The 20,312-nt window shown below is 40.6% G+C and overlaps 1 protein-coding gene across 1 annotated transcript; it reads left to right on the top strand.

Annotated features, from left to right (window-relative positions):
• Positions 1-10,768: 10,768 nt before the first annotated feature.
• On the top strand, positions 10,769-16,085 carry atf5b (activating transcription factor 5b). The gene is made up of 4 exons (XM_010740320.3): positions 10,769-10,973; positions 11,610-11,831; positions 12,188-13,376; positions 13,916-16,085. Exons 2-4 carry the CDS (start codon positions 11,693-11,695, stop codon positions 14,100-14,102), a joined length of 1,515 nt encoding a protein of 504 aa, XP_010738622.1. The 5' UTR covers positions 10,769-10,973; positions 11,610-11,692; the 3' UTR covers positions 14,103-16,085.
• The last annotated feature ends 4,227 nt before the right edge of the window (positions 16,086-20,312 follow it).

The raw sequence follows: 20,312 nt of genomic DNA, 5'->3' as shown, positions 1-20,312 counted from the left end.
TGTGTGTGTGTGTGTGTGTGTGTGCGTGTGATGCGCCTGAGAAAGGATATGTTGAGCTTCAGGAGGTTATATATATATATAGCAGACAGCTGGCTGCACCTGGTTTCCTCTCTGTGTAGTTTCTAGAGGTTTATGAAGAAGCACTTTGGTTTATTTGAAGACTTCCAGGCTGCTACACTGCCTCCTAGCTTTAGTCTGTTTTCATTTTCAATTGTTCACACATTTCTGAAACCTGAATGTCTCATCAATGACCACTTTACTGACTAAAAATTAAAGTCCCATTGTATAAATGTTCTACCATAAAATAACAGATTTTAAATACTGTTGATTCACTGACTGTAATCAGGTGAATGGTGTCTCTGTCATTTCCACTCTGCGCCCTGTACATCTGTTCTTGTACTACATAACGCTTTAGTCACACACCAACTATTTGACTGATTCTATTCTGAAAATGTTTTCTGGTTTTCCCTCTGATGTCCTATGGCTACTCCGCCTCAACTCTCTGTGATTTACAGAGTTTCCTGATGGACAGTGAAGTAAACTGCTGCCAACAGTAGCTGCTGTTAGCTAACGTTAACTCAGTTTGTTAGCTGAGCTGCCTGGACTGTGAGCTCACCGGGGGAGCTTTTTTTTTTTGGACCACCAGGAAGAGGTTTTCAAGCCCAAAGCTGCGGAGGGGTAGGGGATGAAGACAGGGATTGGAGCTAGTGTTGTGCCAGAACCGGAGCTGGCCAAGTGGGCAATGTAATCAGCAGACTCTATGGACATAATGGCAGAGGAGAAGAGATCCGAGAGGACAACAAATGAAACTAAAAGGAGAAAAGGAGTGTGTGAGCGAGCAAGAAGCTATCGACAAGAGTAAATCTGAGAGTGACTTTCAGTCGTTGGTGAGAGTTAGTGAGTAATATTAGCCGGCTGCTATGTCTTGTGTTGTGGACCTTGTTGATGTTTGGCTGTTAGCAAAGTCGACTCGCTAGTTTTTGATCATAAGCAATATAATCATAATAAATATATGTGTACAGTTGTCCATATTTACCACAGTGAGATTACACTCTGAAACTGAGGGCAGTAATTCACAAAAACACCAATTTTTATGTAATATCACTTTAAATTTAATCTTACTTAATCATTCCTTTCCATAATTAGGTCCTAACAAGGCTAAGGACCTTTTCAGACCAAAAAGATCCAAACCCAGGTTCACATGTTGTTACCCTGTATATCTTTGATCAGGTTAGTTTTGGTTTCACATTGCAATTATGCAAGTGCGCTGACAAACTATACATGACACACAAACATCCTGTGCTCATCATCTACGAGAGCTGCGTAGCTCTCTCGTCTTCTTGGAAAAATAATTGAAAAGCGTCCAAATTTTTTCCAGCTGTTAAAAAAATTTTAGTCATCATTTCAGTGTGGAGTGATGGGACAACGGACTGACAGACAGACGTTTCCATCCCTGGAGCAACACTGCTTGTTTTGCTTTTAACTTTTGAATAAAATCTGTCACCTGTTTCAAACAGAAATCAGCTCGTGTCATTCCTACAAGCGAGAAATGAGTGTCTGTGTGTTGAAATAAGAATGAATAAGACAGATCACTGAACTAGAATCAAGAAATGGCAAGTTCATCTACATTACAAACCAGATGAAATATTCTCACAGCACTGGCTGAAATAATGCTTAGACATTACATTTTGCAGAATGCCTTTTGACAGCAGGAAAGAAAGGTGTGTAAACTTGCTGTAAGTCAGTAGTCTATGTTAAAATTAACATATAACATCATGCATTGCAGAAATATTGCACTGGTTTTAAAAAAGAAAAACATATTTATGCTGCAATTCTTGTTTATTGTTACAGCTGCTTGTTTCCTGATTGGCGGGTTTGTCTGGGATGATGACAGAAGCATCCATAGTGAAAGCCCAGTGGAGCAATGACGTATAGAAACACCCCAACGCTCCAAAGAGCTATCAACGCATGCGGAGCACATTTTGAACCAACGAAATGAAACTATAAGGTTCAGGATCAAAGACAAGGCCTGGCTTCAATCCAGTCTAAATGTAAAACATTTGAAGGTTTTTACACTGCAGTTTTTCTCAGCTCTACTTTAGCCTCTTGCAGCTCACTCTTTTGATTTTCCAGCCTCCATCTTTAAAGTTTTGTTTCAGTCTTGCTGCTCTCACCAGCTCATTTTTTTGATTCCACTCTCACATCTGGTCTACAATAAGCAGCTGCTTAGCTTAGCTCAGCATAAAGACTAGAAACGGGGAAACAGTTAGCATGGTTCTGTCCGGCATGAAAGAAATCTGCCTACCAGCACATTTAAAGCTCCCTAAGTAACATGTCATGTGTGTTCTGTTTAATCTGTACAGAACAGAGCACAAACAAGTTTTGCAGATTTATTTTAAAGTCTCTCAAGCTATACTGTAAGCCTCTTGCTAACAGGCTTACAGTATGTTAGCATAATAGAAAATTGGAATGAAAAAAAAAATCAGACCCTCCAGGAATTCGCGATGTTGCAATTTGCAACTTCAATGCAACTTCAGTGAGTCCCCGTGAATTCAGGGCGGTGTTGCAATTTTAACCAATCACCGCAATTTTTCCGCAACCTCCGCGCAGTCTGCCCGGGGGATTGAACTCGGCGGGTCAGGGACGGCCGCACAGTGCGGGAGGATCCCCTTGTGGGACCTCTTACCGGCGCTAACTGGCCCGCCCACCCGGACCTCGACGCTTCCCGGGGCCGTGGACATGCTCGCTGCGCCCTCTCCGGGGCTCGCCCCCAGGGATGGGGCCCCCTCGCCTCTGGTGCGACTGTCAAATCAGAACTTTTTGCAACTTTCACCTCCTCCCGCAACAAAATCGCAACAAAATTGTAAAAAGCTATTTTTTTGAAAAACCTCATGCAACAGCAGGCATTTTAGGCCGCAACTATTTCAAAAAAGGCCTGCGAAATCCTGGTGGGACTGTAAAATGACTTAAATATATTACATTGTCCATGTTAAACCCAAGCTGCAACTTCTGTGGCTGTAAAGTGAAGCCACTTCTCCTCAAACGTCCACTTGAGGCTGGCTCCAGAAGTGAGTCAGTATCCATAAGTCCCCATGTTCAAATGTCTGACTTCACAGCAGAAATAAACATGTTTACAGCCTGGTACAGAAAACACTTTTGCCCATATTTGAATTAGCCGGTAGGCGGCAGACCACACTGAGCTTCACAACAGTAGTCTTCAGAAACCTGTGACGTCACGGATAGGATGTCCATGTTTTATACAGTCTATGGTATCAAAACTTTAACATTTACATCACACACAATATAAATGAATGAAAAATAAAATTGTAAAAATTGGCCTCATTGGCCCACATGTAGAATTTAGGTTATACTGGGGCCACTGGACCTTTCTCTGTATGTCTGTTCTTTTACCCATAATGTGCATTAGAACAAATAAAATCTTATAAAATAGCTCTAAATATTTAACCTAATATCATTTCATAGTAGTACATTGATGATTTTCTAACATATTTATTACATTTGAATCATTTTTAATGACTTTATGGATGCATGTATTCTATAACAGAAACATAAACAACCCACTGAAACCTGTCTCTAGCGCAGTTACAGTGATGAAGCTGTTGTTGCATCTTTTGTCTTCTTCATGGGTTCATAGTATGAATAATATTCTGTGCTCTGGTCTCTTGTTATTTGTGGACTCGCCTGCCTTGAATCATCCCTCGGGGCATGAATAAAATATTCTGAATTGACTTGAATGGAATTTTCATCCCTAGTGGAATGAATCTTCTTCTAGTTAACCTCAGATTGACTTACACGCCACCAACAAACCCTCATGTGTGTTTCTGTCTCACCTGCATTCAGCTGAAAACCCAACCCCCCCCCCCCCCCCCCCCCCCCCCCCCCCCACTTTCCGCTCTCACGTTGTCAGGCTATGGCTCCTCAGCTACCATGAGGCTCCTGGTGGAGGTGCTGAGGGAGCAGGGAGAACATTGTTTGAACTACAGTAAAACACAGCTCCCTTCAGCTCCCAGATCAAAGGCAGAGGATTACCAACAGCCTGCTGTAATGAGACCACAATGACTTGAAATCGCTGGGATGGCTTGGTACACTCTTCCCCCAACCACAACATTGTTACAAGAGGCTGCGGTGGAACACCCTGAGAAAGACAACAGTAATCGAGTAATGTGGGTTTCTCTGGGTGTAAACTCATCTGCTCTGCTCGATTCTCTGTGTGCGATCCTGCCACAACGCTGAAGTGGTTTAAAAAAAAAAAGAAAAAAGCTGAGATAGAATAAATATCTGGTTTTAAAATGGTAGAATCAGTATTCCTGCAGCCAAAGAAGTGTCACACCTTTTTTCCTCTCAGTCCACCGACAGTGTCTGGCCTGTCTGAGTCAATAAACCCCCTCACCTGTCCACATACATTTGTCCAATTGAATATACAGACACTGCATGTGTGTGTGTGTGTGTGCGAGTTTGTGTTCCTATCATCAGTGCAGGTCAGTGTATGTTTTGAGTGTTTTACGAAGGTCAGTGTTTTTTTGCTTTTTGAGACCATGTTTTTGATTTTATTTTGACAGTGACACAGACAGGAAACACAGCTCTGATGGAGTCAAAGCACTAAACTACCATATTCCTCCCAGCACTTTTTTTTGTGTCAAAATAAATTTAAAATTTAGGGATCACTTCCATCATCTTCTCTTAAATACAGAAATATACACAATATATCCAGTGTTTTTTTTGTTTTTGTTTTTTTACTGTTGTCCTGGACAATCCTTCATCTTTGCTCTGCCTTTTTTTCCTTTTTTCCCTCATTCATCGCTGTGTTTCCTCATCTGAATTGAGGGTTTGTATTTTGTACGGACTGCAAAGCCTTTTTGAAAAAGATTTGAGATTTGGAGCTCTATAAATAAAACAGATTACACTAGACTTGCTTGTGAGCCCCCCAATAAAAATCAGCATCTGGCTTGTAAAAAACGTCGTCACAGATTGCAGGTCTGTCAGAATCAGAGTGATTTATATTCACATTTTTATTAACACTTGTTTCAGGGCCTGGAGAGATAAAAAAAAAAAACTGCAGAGTAAAAGCAAAGATCCAGGAGGCCTCTTCATAGTCATGTACATATATTTAAATGTGTTGTGAAAAAGCTTGTGTTGACTAAATTGTGCTCTAAATCTCAGGGTTGATCACATTCGATCAGCTATTATAATATGTGAAACCTCTGATGTGCCATTTCCTGCACTTTGTCTGTTTTCATGTTTTCGAGCACTCAAACATCCACATTACATATTTGTTTGCAATCTTTAAGTCTACAAATAAGTGAAATAATCAAACAGATTTCCTAATGAAAGCCGGTTTCATCATCTAAAAAGATGTTCACGGCCAAAGTAATGGGTTAATTAAGTCATGTTTATTCATGTTGCTGTTGTAATTTGCATTTGTAGGCAGAAACAATGTAACATTAATTACATTTTCAGACTCTCGGTAAACAAATATAGAAATGTGAGTGTGTCTGACATTGACAACGAGCATGATGAGAGCGGCGGTGTGTGTCATGAGGATTGGATCAAATTGTCTACATTTGATATTCCTCCGTGCTCCCTGTGCACCACTATTATCATCACGTTGTCAGGGTGTAACATGTTCATTTAGGTTAATGTTTAAAGCAAATGAATTCATTTGCATTTGCATTTTGTGTGTGTGTGTGTGTGTGTGTGAAGCAGCCGCTCTGCAGCATTGTTGTATGAATGCTGTAATTACGGCTGGTTTTTTGACGTTCCCTCTGCGCTCGGCTCTCCATCGCAGAGATTTGAGCAGAGAGTGACACCCTCCCTCACATGTTCTCCTCGGGGGAACACTTACAAACAGTACGCCAGCCGTCATTCAGACACAGCCCTGCATACTTTGCCACTTTGAAGTCTCCCCTTCCTGTTGTTTTTTTAAAATCCCCCTCGCTTTTTTTTTTTCTTTTTTCTCGCATTGTAATCCCACTGTAACTGCAGGGATCCTTCACTATTCAGACCATTTGTTCATACAAATACAACACATCATCAGCAAATAACAATATGTTGAGCGCAACTATTGAATAGGAGGCGAAATCTAAATGGGTTCAAGTGCTGGCACTGCCATGCATCTCTGCCTCAGTGTTGCCAATCCCTGTAAAAAGTTAATGTAAGCAGGATTCACAGGGAGCTGCTGGTGATGAAATTATGGTGTAACTGATACCAATGTGCCATAGTAGAGGAGTGCATGGCCGCCCGTGTCTTTGAAGGAGGCTCTTCCCATCCCACGATGCACTGCTGGAGAGGGCTCCTGTATGGTTGTACAGTACAAACGGACAGATGGAGGGCAATACTGCACAAAAAGCAGGCAATCGTTTTGCCGCAATACAGAAAAAGCAATGCGAGTTAAGGAATTCATTGTGGATTCACTATTGCACACTATACTGAAATCTGTACAAATATGTATTTACACATACAGTACACAGTGCAGGAGGTTATTTCTGTGCCAGGGTAGAAGAGGTTTAATTTTTCCAAATGAAAATATTTACATTGAATTCAGATTCAGATCTGCTTTCATGGTGTGATTTCCAACTCAGAGTCAAAATAAAATAGTAAAATTTGTACTCAACTGAATCATAATTTAAAATATGACTGACTTCATAATTCTGAATCAACCCTGAAGGTTCCAGTTGAAAGCACGCTGCCTTCATCACTGATCTCGTTTGAGGTTATCAAATCTAAAATTCTTGCAGGGGCATTGCACACTTCACCACAACTTTTCCTGATCTCCACGACCTACGATGATTACAGATTCATGCGTGACTAAAGAGGTGCATCATGCATAATAAAAAAAAAAACTGCACCGTCTGCAAAAATAGCAGGACGAACACTGTAAACAATGGGGGGGTGTAAGAGCTCTGAGGGGGAGGCCGTAAAAACCCACGGCTACAGGGGTGCCAAAAAACATGTTTTTTTTTTTTCGAGAAGGGGTGAAGCCAGTGTTGCCTATTACTATAGCAACAGGAAGACCTGGCTGCTTCAATCAGCGTTTGGTTTGTCGGGGAGGCAGAGGATAGGCAGAGGAAGCTCCAGCCAGGGAGCCGTGCAGAGCCGTCCTGGTTTTACTAATGAGGGCAGTGGGACAAGCTGGGTGTCACCCAGCCTGTCCGACCTCCACACATCCTACCTGTCAACACCGGGGGCCCGTCACGCTGCACGAGCAGCCCCGGAGGTCAGGATGCAAGGAGCACAAACAGAGTGACAGACCGGGGAGGCTGACAGTAAACACACCTGATTACAGACAGACTGTTGTGGTGGAGCACAGACTCGTTATCACATCACAGCTGGATTGTGAACATGAGGCACGACCTGCAGATGGATCATCACACACATTTCACAGAGCAGCAGATTTATTCCCACTGAGTGTGAACGTCACCTCGTCTTCTGATCCATCGATCAGGGATCGAAGTGTGTGCTTCAGCAGCTGGAAGTGAAGGTCGGCTGTATTTAGAAGATTTAAAAAAACAAAACAAACAAAAAAAACACACTTCCTGTGTGTGATTAACTTTCACGTCTGTAGATTTTTTTCACGCTCTTGTAGCACGTTTGTTGTTTTTCTCTGCTTCATTAAACATCATGATTAAATGAAGCTCCTGTTTTCAGAAGCTCGTTCAATAATAATGATGCTGCTGGAACAGAGACAAGATTTATAACAGCATCACCGTGGAGAGTGGCAGGTGTGTGTAACACACAATCACACACACAGGTTTAATTGTGTTACGGAAACACTGCTTGTGAGCAGGACATTTTAAGTTCTTATTATATTTTTTTACATATAAAAAAAATTTTAACAGATAACCCCAAATGAAGACATATTTGATATTATTATAAATCTGTTTTATTATCATCCATCATCTGTTGTGTCAAATACATTGACATTGAATATCTACTTATAATGACAATATAATGTGTTGTAAACATTTATTAAATGTTCATATGGTGCTTAAAATTGCTAAATCCTATTATTAGGATTATTATTTTTCATTATATTTCAGTGACTTTACAGATGATTGTATAATACTGACCTAAAATAGACAAACTCCAAATCATCAGAAGCAGAAATATCTATTTGATTATTTATCAGCTGATGCAGTCCGCTAATCTTCTGCAACATACTACACATGACGCATTATATGGCAAACATTTAATTGCATTAATATACAGAAAAGCGCTGATCAAAACTTACATTCATGTACAAATCAAAGCCAGTAGATATATTTCTAAAAAATTCTACATAGATCTGCATTTCACTTCAGTCCTGTGTGAACTAAACTTCATGGAACGACATTTGATTTAAAAAAAAGAGAAAATATCGCTGAAAGAAGCTGGAAGAAGATGGTATATTTGTGTGTGTGTGTGTGTGTGTGTGTGTGTGTGTGTGTGTGTTTTAAACCCTCAACTGGGCTGACCACTTCCGTCTCTCTCTCGCCAGCCCAGTCTGAAATGATGTGTTTGTGTTTGATAGATCATTTGTTCAAATCAGTTGCTCGTATTGTGAATGGATGAGTTCATGAAGAGTGTTTACAGACACACACAACATGTGTGTGTTGTTGATTTAACTGTTACAGAGATGGGTGACATCAGGAGGGTTAAACGTCTCTCCTGACCTGTTGGCTTAAAGCTTTAAGGCTCAAGAGAAGTTTGAATTCTGCATTTATTTTTGACCTGTAAGCTTTTTCTGATCAACCACCGAGCACCAGGCCCTGTGTGTCTGTGTAAATATCAGCGAGCTCGGATGTGAGTGTAGATTACTAAAACTGATATTTTGCAGCCTTGAGCAGGTTCACAAACTAACTTTTAGAAGACGGCGGGCAACATTTTTGTTCAGCTCTAAAAGGTGTTTTTTTTTCTTTTTCTTTTCAAGCTTCAAAGAACGCGCTGAACCTCTGTAAAGGTTTGAATCGTGTATACTTGTCACGTAATATGAAGATTCAAATAAAACATTTCAAATGTGAGTCTGTGCGATCAGCTGCGGAGGGTTTGTGTTTGCATTCTGCATCTCCACGCTCCACAAAAGACTAGAACTTTGTTAGGTAAAAAATATGTCCATAAATAATTAGGATGGGTCAATGTGAAGGGTGTGTGTGTGGAAGGGGGTTACCCGTGAAGATTTAACTATATTTAAAATCTAAATTTAATCATAAAATCAATTTAAACAATGACATTAACTAGTTTCTCCTCAACTCAGCTATCCACACACATTTCTATATGAACGTTCTCTCAATATTTCATAAAATCCTTTAAGTGTTCAAAACACTGGATTAGATTTCTCATACTTACAACACATAACCTCTGTGTTGATGTGACCGTGATCTGTTTATTAAATATTAATAGAACCCTTAGATAAAGTGGAAAACTTTATTATCTCCATAAGAAAGTCTTCTAAAAGTCTCCCTTTGCTGAAAACTCTACTCAAACCATCTCTCTCTCTCACCATCTGTAAACATACATGTCTCATTAATGCATGTTACTAACTAAACTTCTTACCTGGAGTTAATTATTGCTACCATATCTCCATTACAGTTCATAGTTAGTTGATGATTTGGTGCCGCTGTGCATCTGTGTCTCTCTATCTCTATCACAGGTTCCACTGCTACTGTAATCATTTTATCATTCATTGTGATTCATTGTTATTTTATCATTCATTGTAATTCATTGTCATTTTATCAGTCATTGTAATTGTACAATATGTTTGTGTTGATTTGTCCTGTACACGTGACATCTATTGCACGTCTGTCCGTCCTGGGAGAGGGATCCCTCCTCTGTGGCTCTTCCTGAGGTTTCTTCCACCTTTTTTCCCTGTTAAAGGTTTTTTGTGGGCAAGTTTTTCCTCACTGGAACCGAGGGTCTAAGGACAGAGGGTGTCACTCTCTGTACAGATTGTAAAGCCCTCAGAGGCAAAAATGTGTTTTGTGAATTTGGGCTATACAAATAAAATCTGATTTGATCTGAATTGATTTAAAAAAAAAACTCCAGGTGTGTTTAAGTGATGTTCGTACATCTCAGCTCTGACAACAGGTGATGTGGTGATGGGAGTGAAGTGTCTGTTTGTCACATTATGCTTCCTGCTGGGGGGTCATGCCCCAGCAGTTATGCCTGTTACGCGGTACAGTAAAGTGTAATGATGATCAGTCAGGGTGAAGAGTGATAGCAGGCCAATAGAAATAAAAAAGTTCCCCCAGATAAACCAATGGTGCGGCCACATTGTTACAGCGCTCAGCGAATCCCCTGCGGATCTGATGCAACAGGGCTGCAACTAAAGTTACACCTTCGAACAGCAACACGGTGTCCTTCCGCTACGGCGCTAGGGAAACTAGTGCCTGCTGAACTACACCTCTCGGCAGTTTAGGCGTGTTTGAAAAACGTCTTAAAGCGTTGTTTTGTTATTATGAGCATTATGAGAACTGTTGGGCAAATCACCGAGCTATCACAGCAGTCTTCTCCCAGGTTTAGGTTACGATTTTAGTACTTTTTACAGCATTCAAACAAAGCACAAATATCCGGTCATTAGAGTACTTAAAAAAAAATATTCAGACATGACTTAATACAGGGAGTAAATGAAATACAACACGATGAAGACATTAGAGGTAGGTGTGTGTGTGTGTGTGTGTGTGTGTGTGTGTGTGTGGTGCGCTCGTGCTCTCTGGGTAGCGGGAAAGTCCCCGGGTTCATGACGTAACGGCCGGCTGAAAGTCTGTAAGCTGCGCATTGATTTTGTCTGCTGTGATGCGGTCCCGGGCTTGAGGAGTTGTAGAAGTAGCGGATTTAAAAACTTTCTGTTCGTCGAAATAGCACTTGATGAAGAGTCCCCTGCCCTCCAAAAGAGAAAAATATGGCTTTTTAAACTGTGACTGAGTCCCTTCCTCTTCGTCAAGCTCCGCGTCTTTAGCAGACTACTCAGAAACTATGGGGTGAGTATCGTTTTTCAGCGCTTTGGAGCAGACTGTGTGGAGACAGAAAGTTCACACTATGGTTAGCTAACAGATGACTTTAGACAGACACGCACTTTCATTTAACGTCCACGCGACTGTTTTACTCGCTGTCACTCTTTAAAGCTCTTTTTTATTTACGTGAAAACACGAGTCAGTTTATTTCTTACTGTTTTTAGACACAATTTTAAGCGTTATAAATATGTTTCTGTGAATAACTTTCTATATTATCCATGTAAAAATCTGTCAAAATGTCATTAGTGTTGTTAACCATTTGTAGTTTTTGATTTTTTCATGTTTTATTGTGTCTCAAACTGTATCAAGCTACTTTTTTTGCACTTTATTACTTTATTATATATTGTGGTGACACAATTCAATAACTGGATGAGGTGACAGGTGAACAAAAAAATTTAAAAGTTAAGTTAATAAATTAAAAACTTTTCTTTTTTTTAAGAACACTAATTGCTGTTTTATTTTGAAAATATCAATTATTTAGATTTTTTTTCTTCAATATTTGGGCTAATTATTAAAATTGGGATCTAAAAAATTAATTGAAATTTTAATTTAGAATTATAAAAAAAAATAAATTTAAAAAATGACATTTCTTTCCCTCCGCAGGTCTTCAGGAGTTCCCACAACTCTTTCATCCAGCCAGCGTACACTTTGTGCTTTTGAACAATTTAATCGAAGCAGGCGACACAATGGCGGCATCGATCCTTCGCAGGAAAATTCCTCCCATTTCCACAGGCGAGCTCTGCGCTCCCCCACACCGACAGGCTAGCCGTAGCCAATCACGGCCCAGGACGGGGGCGGAGCCAGCGGAGAGGCAGCACTTAATTGGTGAGTTTGGCCAAGACGCTTTTTTATTTTTCCACATCCCGAGGTCGGAGCCGCAGTGCAGCACGGGGCTAATGTCGTACAGTGAGTACAGCTAAGTGGATATTTATCGAATGCAGACGATGCTGTTCAATCATTTTCAGATGATCGGTTAGTTGTTCACTTGGATTTGTCGGATGTATTGCTTGATTTTTAACTTCATTTATCCTCTCTACCTTGCGTGATTTCAAGATTGTTTTTCCTTCTTTTCTTTTTTTAGATTTGTATTTTTTTTAATTTTCAGTTATTCTACAGCAGCTGAGTGAAAAAAATATATGGATTGCTTTACTGATAAAATGATTATTTTTTAATTCTCATAGGTGATGGTCACTCAGATTGGATGACGGAAAAAGTTGATTTGTCTTCATTTGTGTCGACGACCGAGTCTTCTCCCAGCTCATCCCTTCCACCCTCGCCGTTAGAACAAGATGTCAAGGTGCCCTCGGATCTGGAGGTCATGACCTCTCTACTGCAGGAGGAGCTGGCTCAGCTGGAGGACTACTTCCGCTCCGAGTCCACATCCACGACGAACAAGTTGGAGAAATCCTCAAAATGTGACAAGGGTGCCCAAGCCATGGGCTCCCAGTCTTATTATCAGTTACCCTATGGCTCATATGGGACCAGCCAATCAGAAACCAGCCCTGTGGTTGTTACCTTGGCAACAGGGGAACTGGACCTGGCCAGCTTCTGTGGCGGTCCCATCAGCAGAACCAAAATTGCGCGACCTGCTCCGTACAACTACCACCACCGCTACCACCACAACAACGGGCGAAGAATCATCAGCGAGGCGGTGAAAGTCGGGGAGGAAGTTGGACTTGATACGTGGGGCTCCAGGGGAAGTTACTCAGGAAGCACAGAGTTGTCTGTGAACCACTACTCCACGCTGAAGACGGTGAGCAAGAGCAGCCTCGGGAGCGTCAAGAAGGTGAGAGAATGTGCTTTATCGTTGAAAGAAGAGGAGAGCTATTGTTTTTCAGAAGGAATGTTTTGCAGCGAAGAGATTGCTCGAGGTTTTTGTCTGGGTGGCTCGTACGACGGCCACCACAAGCGAGAGGGACAGTTGATGCACAACGTGAAGGTCAATGTAAGTTACGACAGCGCTGGGCTCGAGGTCTTGCACTGCAGCAAAGATGGAGGACTTTCCGGAAGTATTCCCCAAGAGACAATGGTGGCCAGCGACGGCTACTTCCACCAGTCCATGGCCGGCACAGAGCCTTACCATAGCTTTATAGGTGACCTCGATCAGCCGTCACAAGCACAGGCTGTAGAGCCCCCAAATGGCCACTACCTCTATCCAGAATGCCTTGCAGACCAAAGCTATGAATGTCTGTCCAGAGGGGAGGGCGAGGGGATGCTGCTGGGCGCCCCCATCCACCGCCCCACCCAGAGGCTAAAGGATGAGCCCTGCTCTGTCAAACCAGCTCTGGTGATGGGTGCCGCTTCTCTGGAGACGGGCACCGGAGAGAGGAAGCAGAAGAAGAGAGACCAGAACAAAACTGCTGCTCACAGGTAAACACAAAAACATACTTGATGCTTCTAGAGAGTTGTCTGTTTAATGTTAATGAAAGTTTGTTAAAAGTAAGAAAAGCAAAGTATTTAGTGGATGGTTACTGATAATATTCTTGTGATTTTAATCTGCCTGAATACTTGTAGTTTCTCTTTGTAACGTGAGGAGTGTTGCATGAACCAGGCACCCCACTTCTTCTTTAAATGTAGGAGGGATGGATGGAAAGTCCCATCACTGCCTGCCAAACTCAGCCCCACCTAACCATTTCTATAAGTGTATAAACTCTGTGTGTGTGGGAGTCGTTTTTATTCCCTTCATTTACGGGGCAGAACAGTGTTCACAACGTTAGAGAAGAAGACAGTGATAGGTGATGAAATAAACGCCACATTATGTTTCCCCTGGGGAGGGATGTCTGAGCTGTGTGAGTAATGTGGCTCAAAGGTCACGCTCACTTGACTCATTAATAAAGATGCAAGGCAGCAAAAAAACAAACAAAACAACAACCTGTCAAACCAACCGGAGGCGTTGTTTTTCTCTGCAGGTACAGGCTGCGTAAGAGGGCGGAGCTGGACTCTCTGGAGGAGGAGCTGCATGGCCTCGAGGGGCAGAACCGGGAGCTTCGTGACAAGGCGGAGTCGGTGGAACGAGAAATCCAGTACGTCAAAGATTTACTGATCGAGGTCTACAAGGCTCGCAGTCAGCGGCTCAAACAGGACGGCAGTGCCTAAAAAAATAAATAAAAATAAACGCCCACGCTGACCTCACCTCGAAACCTCCCAACCAGACCAGCACCAAGAGAAAAAAAATCAAAGCACCAACTGGTTTTTGTCTCACAAAAATGAAATGGTAGTTGCATGATTTTGGTAGTTCTTTTCTAAAAAGAAAAAAAAAATCTCTATATATAATTGTTCCGAGAGGATGGCCGAACAAAAACACACCTTTCCTTAAAAAAAAAAAAAAAACAAAGAGAAGGAGTTTCCAAACGTGTGACTAAACTATAACAAGCCTTAGCGAGGTGGCTTCCAGAGGAGATGCTGAACTTTGTCCGTGACCACTGTGATCCGAACTGCACTCACAGCCTTGTGATGACTGACTTTGTGCTTGCAAAATGGATTGATCGTTTACAAAAATGCTCTTTGAATTAGTAGGTAGTGACTGAATTTGCTCGTGTTTTTTTTGTGACACACATTGGCAGCATCGAGGCAGATCCATATTAAAATATATATTTTATTTTATATTTTATTTTTACTTAACAATGTTCATTTATCATTTTGCTTCAAACAATCAACAAATAAAGGGATTACTGGACAAAGTGTGTAACATGCTCTACAAATATTCATTATCAGAAACATTTATAAGATTTGTATTGCTAAAGTGTCGAGTATTTACACTTTCTTTACCCTCACTGAAATACCCAATGCATGTTTGATTTTGGAAAAAAAGCATGTGCGAGTGTTATTTGAAGGCAATATTCTGTTAACTGCATGGCTTCAAGATCTCCACCGTGTCAATTTCACTGAGTTGACTTTATTCTTCTCATCAGCTGGCGACTTTTCTCTGACCCCCTCCTCTGCTCCACAGTGCCATTGTGCTCCATGCTCAGGTTTTGTTTATTTTCCGCTCTGAGAAACATTCAGAAACATTCACTGGCTTACTTTCCTTTTTCTCCTTCTTCCACTCCCCCCCTCCCTCTCCCTCTCTCTCTCTCTCTTCTCGGCTGTATTTTGCGAACAAACAATCACCTGTTGACGCAACAATAAATCGTTGTTGGGTAACGGTACGACTTCATTTTGTTTTCAATTGATCAACTTGATGTATCTGAAATTCAGGTGCTTTTAATAAATCGATGTCAATGTCAGGAAATTCTACATCAGGTAAATTACAGCCAAATAAAACCACTTATGTAGTATCATTGATCTCTGCCTTTGGACTGTTTTTCACTGCATGTTGACATTAAAGACGCCTCCAGAGAAGAAGAAGAGGGTGGGATTAAGAGATAGAGAGAGACACCCCTCCCATCTGTTCTGGTGCTCTGCCCCATAACTGATGGTCCCAACCCTCCTTTTTTTTCATGCTTTCTTATTTTTGGCTGCAATGCGGTCAAGTTATTTCCCAGGATTCACCACTGGACGGCAGCACATCAAGGGGCAACTCTTTGATTGACACCTGACCGTTGTGCAACAAAACAGACCTGTTCCCCTTCAGATTTACAAGCTACGATTGAGTCATCTCGTCCAAACACCCGCAGAATAAAGAAAGGTGTTTATTGAAATACTGATGCGCACTTCACGTGTGATTTTCTACAATATTACGATGAAGCCATAAGCTCCCCAAGGGGGAGGGAAGACCGGAGTGGTATCAAGCTCCGGCAGTCAACAAACAGAAGTTGCCTATCTCATCTCCCAGCTCGTGGAGGGTGTGTGTGTGCGTGTGCGTGTATGAAATCTCTTGGTATCTCTCCGAGCAGTCGTAGGCCTTTCAAGTGCATGAGGCAATATCACACAATAGTTGCAGGAGGAGGAGCGAGATGCAAGTGAACTATCAGAATAAAAAAGTAGTGGGTTGACAGAGAATGCTGTTAAAATGTATCGATTCAAGTCTCCATCTGTTTGTTGTCTGCTTCGCACAGATGAAATGTAAAAATGTACTAATGCTGATCCAAGATTTATAATCTGATTTTACAGTGTGTTCAATAAAGTTCTTCACTACAACACATTCATATACGAAAGATTTTTAAATTCGATGAGGTAATAATCTGTCCACGTTTTGTCCTGCGTCCAGGTCTGAAAATGATGAAATAATATAAATATAATGTAAAATTCCAGCCTGAAAAATAGCAAATAAATTCATATGAATCATAAAACTATGAAAAATATTCAAGTGTTTAACAAATTAACAAACAAATCTGAAAGCAGAACATGCAGAAGGAATTCAAGATATATTTTATTTTTTATTACAGTACTAAACCATTTTGTACACTTAAGATCATATCATACTAATATAATAAACTATTTATATAGAACCTTTCATAACATGAGTATAACAGCTCAGAGTGCTTCACAAGAAAAACAAATCAATAATAGTTACTAAAATGCGATGTAAAAATATGTGAAATATATAATTTATATGATCATTACACTGATTTTAAGACTAATATGTGGACAGCTCCATTAAAATTTACAGTATGTGTAATATTAATATACTGGATGTGCAGATGTGGTAAAATTTTACGTGAATACAGAGAAACTGCAGCGTCTACAGGAGGAAGTTTATTCATTTCTTGTGAGTGCATGTAGAATACTCCAGTAAAATTTACTGTATATGTGTCTCTCTGACCACCAGGTAGCGCTCTAAGCTTATAGTAAGACTGCCCTGGAGTCATGCAGGCTTTTTAAAAACAAATGAGATTTCTCCAATTACCCTACAAACAGAACAATACACTGTGAATATACACTGCATATCCAATTCAATCCAGATGTTGTGTAGCACACACACACACGCAGGAGAGTTTTTAATGAGATCAAATGACCTTTAAGACATGATACTTGTTATTAATACAATGAGGGGACCTAAGTGTCACAGCAGCAAAATGGGTGCGAGAACACACATATGAATAACAAAGAACATCAGTGTGAAAAATCCTGTGAGTAAAAATCTTGTTGTGGCTTCCACATTATTTGAACCTTAATGGAGGAAAGTAAACTGAACACACAATATAATAAAGTGAATAAATCATATATGAAATCTAAAATGTATAAGACAATTAGATCAACAGTTTGGATTATTACTTTATACTTTGTTTATCTATTATAAACCAACCATCCAGCCATACACCTCGTACAAGTTACCAGCCTATCGCAGGGCTCTATGTGCCCGAGGAAAATTCAAGCATCCATCCCAGCATGAGACACAGTAAACATACAGTAAACATGCATTAAGATTAGCCTATACTACAACAAACATACATTAAAATTAAACTATACTACAGTAAACATGCGTTAAAGTTAAACCAATTAGCTGAATCTGCATTTAAATTAAACCTGTGCAAAGAAATTGTGCAGAATATGAATATGTGCATAGTAATTTGACATGTGCAAAGAAGAAATTAAACGTGCAGAGAAGTTGAACCTGTGCTAAGATCTTTACAAATAGAAAACTATATAAAAGTAAAAATAGAATATTTTATATAAAAAGAAACAGACCTACAAAACAGTGCTAACCATTGCACCACCGTGCAGCCCCAATTTTAAATTGGACATATTTATATTGTTTATATGTTTTTTTTTTTAATAATTAACCTACTTTCCAGGCAATAAACCTGATTCTTATGATTATCACTAATGCATATTATGTGTAGGAAATATATTAGCGCTACTACTATACAATACTTAGTACTTTTATCTATAGCAATAACATCTCTTTGTATAAACTTGTATAAACCAAATCTACAAGATGCTAAAGTAACAGATTATAAAGAATTAATAAATAATATTAACAATTTATCATTATTTTCACAACTGATACCCTAAAAAGTACTAACAACACATTGCAGTATGCGACATAACATCTAAAAAAAATTTGAGGGAGCGTCAGGTGATCACTGACAAACCCTTATTAATCACCACTGTTGTACGTGTGTTTGTGTGCGTGCCAGTGTCTTCCATGGAAGCATTCAAAAGTTTCTCAGTGTGGGTGTTAACATAAGATCCTGAAATGAATCAACCAACTATTGTGAAAAACTGCAGGAGGGAATAGAGGGATTAAGGGATGTGACATTTGGTGTTCTCTGAAATACACTGAAGTCATGTCTGTGGATGTTGGTGGTGGGCGTTTGCCATGCTGACCTCTCAGTGAAATGCATGTCATGCTAACATGCTAACAGCAACAATGCTAACATGTTGATGTTTAGCAGGTACATATAATGTATTCCATGTTCACTGTTGTAATTGTAATTGTAATTTGCACTAAACACAAGGCTGAAGCTGATGTCTGCGTTAGGTTTAGGTTTAGGATTACCTGATGACCTGATGGTGGCGCTTAGAGGAAAGGGCTCATAATGTATCCTCAAAGGGATCTTTAGCTACAATCCATCCAATAGTTGTCAAGATATGTCACAAATAAACCCCAAATATGAACCTCATGGTGTTGCTAGAGGAATAGTCAAGGGATAACCCACGTCAGCAGGATGTCTGCACAAAATATCATGGAAAGCCGTCCAATAGTTGTTGAGATGTTTCACTCTGGACCAAAAGGTGGTAGACCATGTTGGACAGCTCATCACTGGCATCCCCAGAGCCATGCTGCTAGCATCGCTAAAAATAAAACTGTGTTGAATTGTTTTGTCCTGAAGTAATCGAGTGCTCTGGGGTCATGAAAATCCACATGAAATGTCAAGGCAATGGAGTGAGACGTTACTGGGCCAGAGTGATGGATGGACACAACAAGTAAGTGACATCAACATTGTTACGTGTCTGTGCCAGGAAGAAAAACTAAGACAGTTTACCATTCATGTGAGCTCATTAAGGATCGATCTTAATGAAAGCTACACGAGAATACACAACAAACAAATGCTGAATATGAGTCAATAAGGAGCAACAGTATGGAGCATATACAAATTAATTTTGCAGTTCGTATACAAATAAATAAATAAACATACTGATGCAATCCGTGCACAGATGGATGTAAATCTAACAGTAACCTCTGGACTCTATACTGCCAGTTAAAGAGAGAACAAAGAACACCAAGCCTGACAGCTCATTCCTGACCTTGGAAACAGCAGTTGGTAAAAACATGTCAAGGTCCAATTTTTGTTTGTTTACATGTTTCTCAGCTGTGAGTTCCTCGGTTTCCTTTGTGCAGTGCATTATGGTTAATGGTGTCCATCAACAGCCCCCAAAAATACAAGATATATGTAGTCTTGTTACTTACAAAATATGCATTGCTCAACACCAGTTAATGACCAATCAGAGTCAACAATGAAGATATGACATCATCAGTAACAGTAACTATGAATTTAGATCCTCATTGAGCATTGATAATTCTGTGAGCGGTCAAACAGAGATATGGTGGCTAAAGGAATAAGAGGTAAGACAAAGGCAACACAGGATCGCATTTGAGAAAGTAGGGGAGGACGATGTGGGAGAGGGGATGTGATGCAAGAAGGGGAGAAAGGGAGGATGAGCATGATGATGAGGGTTGGAGGGGGGGTGGAGGCATTAATGGTGGAGAGCAGAGGATGAGCTGGAGCTCGGTGTTGCAGAATGGCCTGCAGCTCTGTTCGAGGCTGTACCAGCAGGAAGGTTTTAAATTCATTATGAGCAGCCAGTGGAGGAGGTGCAGTATGAGGGGCGGGCGGGCGGGAGGGTGGGTGAAGGGGGTTGGGGGTGAGGTTAAAGATGCTGAGTTCGTGGGCCAAGTGGTGCAACTCTCTGATTTGTTGCAACACTTTAGCCTTTTGTTGTATAGCAACTTGGGCTGCAAATATGAAGGCTGGGACATGCTCAGACAATTTCATACAAGAAATTTAAACATCTTGCATAAAATATGTTTTTTGGCATGAAATTTGGCAATACGAAGCGAAGGTACAGCCAGGAGGATGATTCACCTGAAGATTTTTCTAACCTGTTCATCACTACACAATCTCTCAACATGCATGCATGACATTGCATGTCTATGAGCCCTGTGTGTGTGTGTGTGTGTGGTTGTATTTCAGGCCTATGTATCTAAAAACTTGAAAAAGAATTTCCCTATCGAGGGAAAAACTAATTTAATATTCTTCTTCTATCTACAGTCCCACTAAGATCACGTGATTGTGCCTCAGGCAAGGAGAAGAATAAAACAAGCACTCCTGCTTGAAAACAAGATGCCCTTATCAGGTGCAGCTACATCACCCTCAGCAAGAAGTCATGCCACCATCCTTATTGTTTTGACTCCTGGCA

The sequence above is a fragment of the Larimichthys crocea genome, chromosome VII, assembly GCF_000972845.2.
Source record: "Larimichthys crocea isolate SSNF chromosome VII, L_crocea_2.0, whole genome shotgun sequence".
NCBI classification, from domain to species: Eukaryota; Metazoa; Chordata; class Actinopteri; family Sciaenidae; genus Larimichthys; species Larimichthys crocea.
The sequence above is the reverse complement of the archived record's forward strand: the minus strand, read 5'-3'. Positions and strand labels throughout refer to the sequence as shown.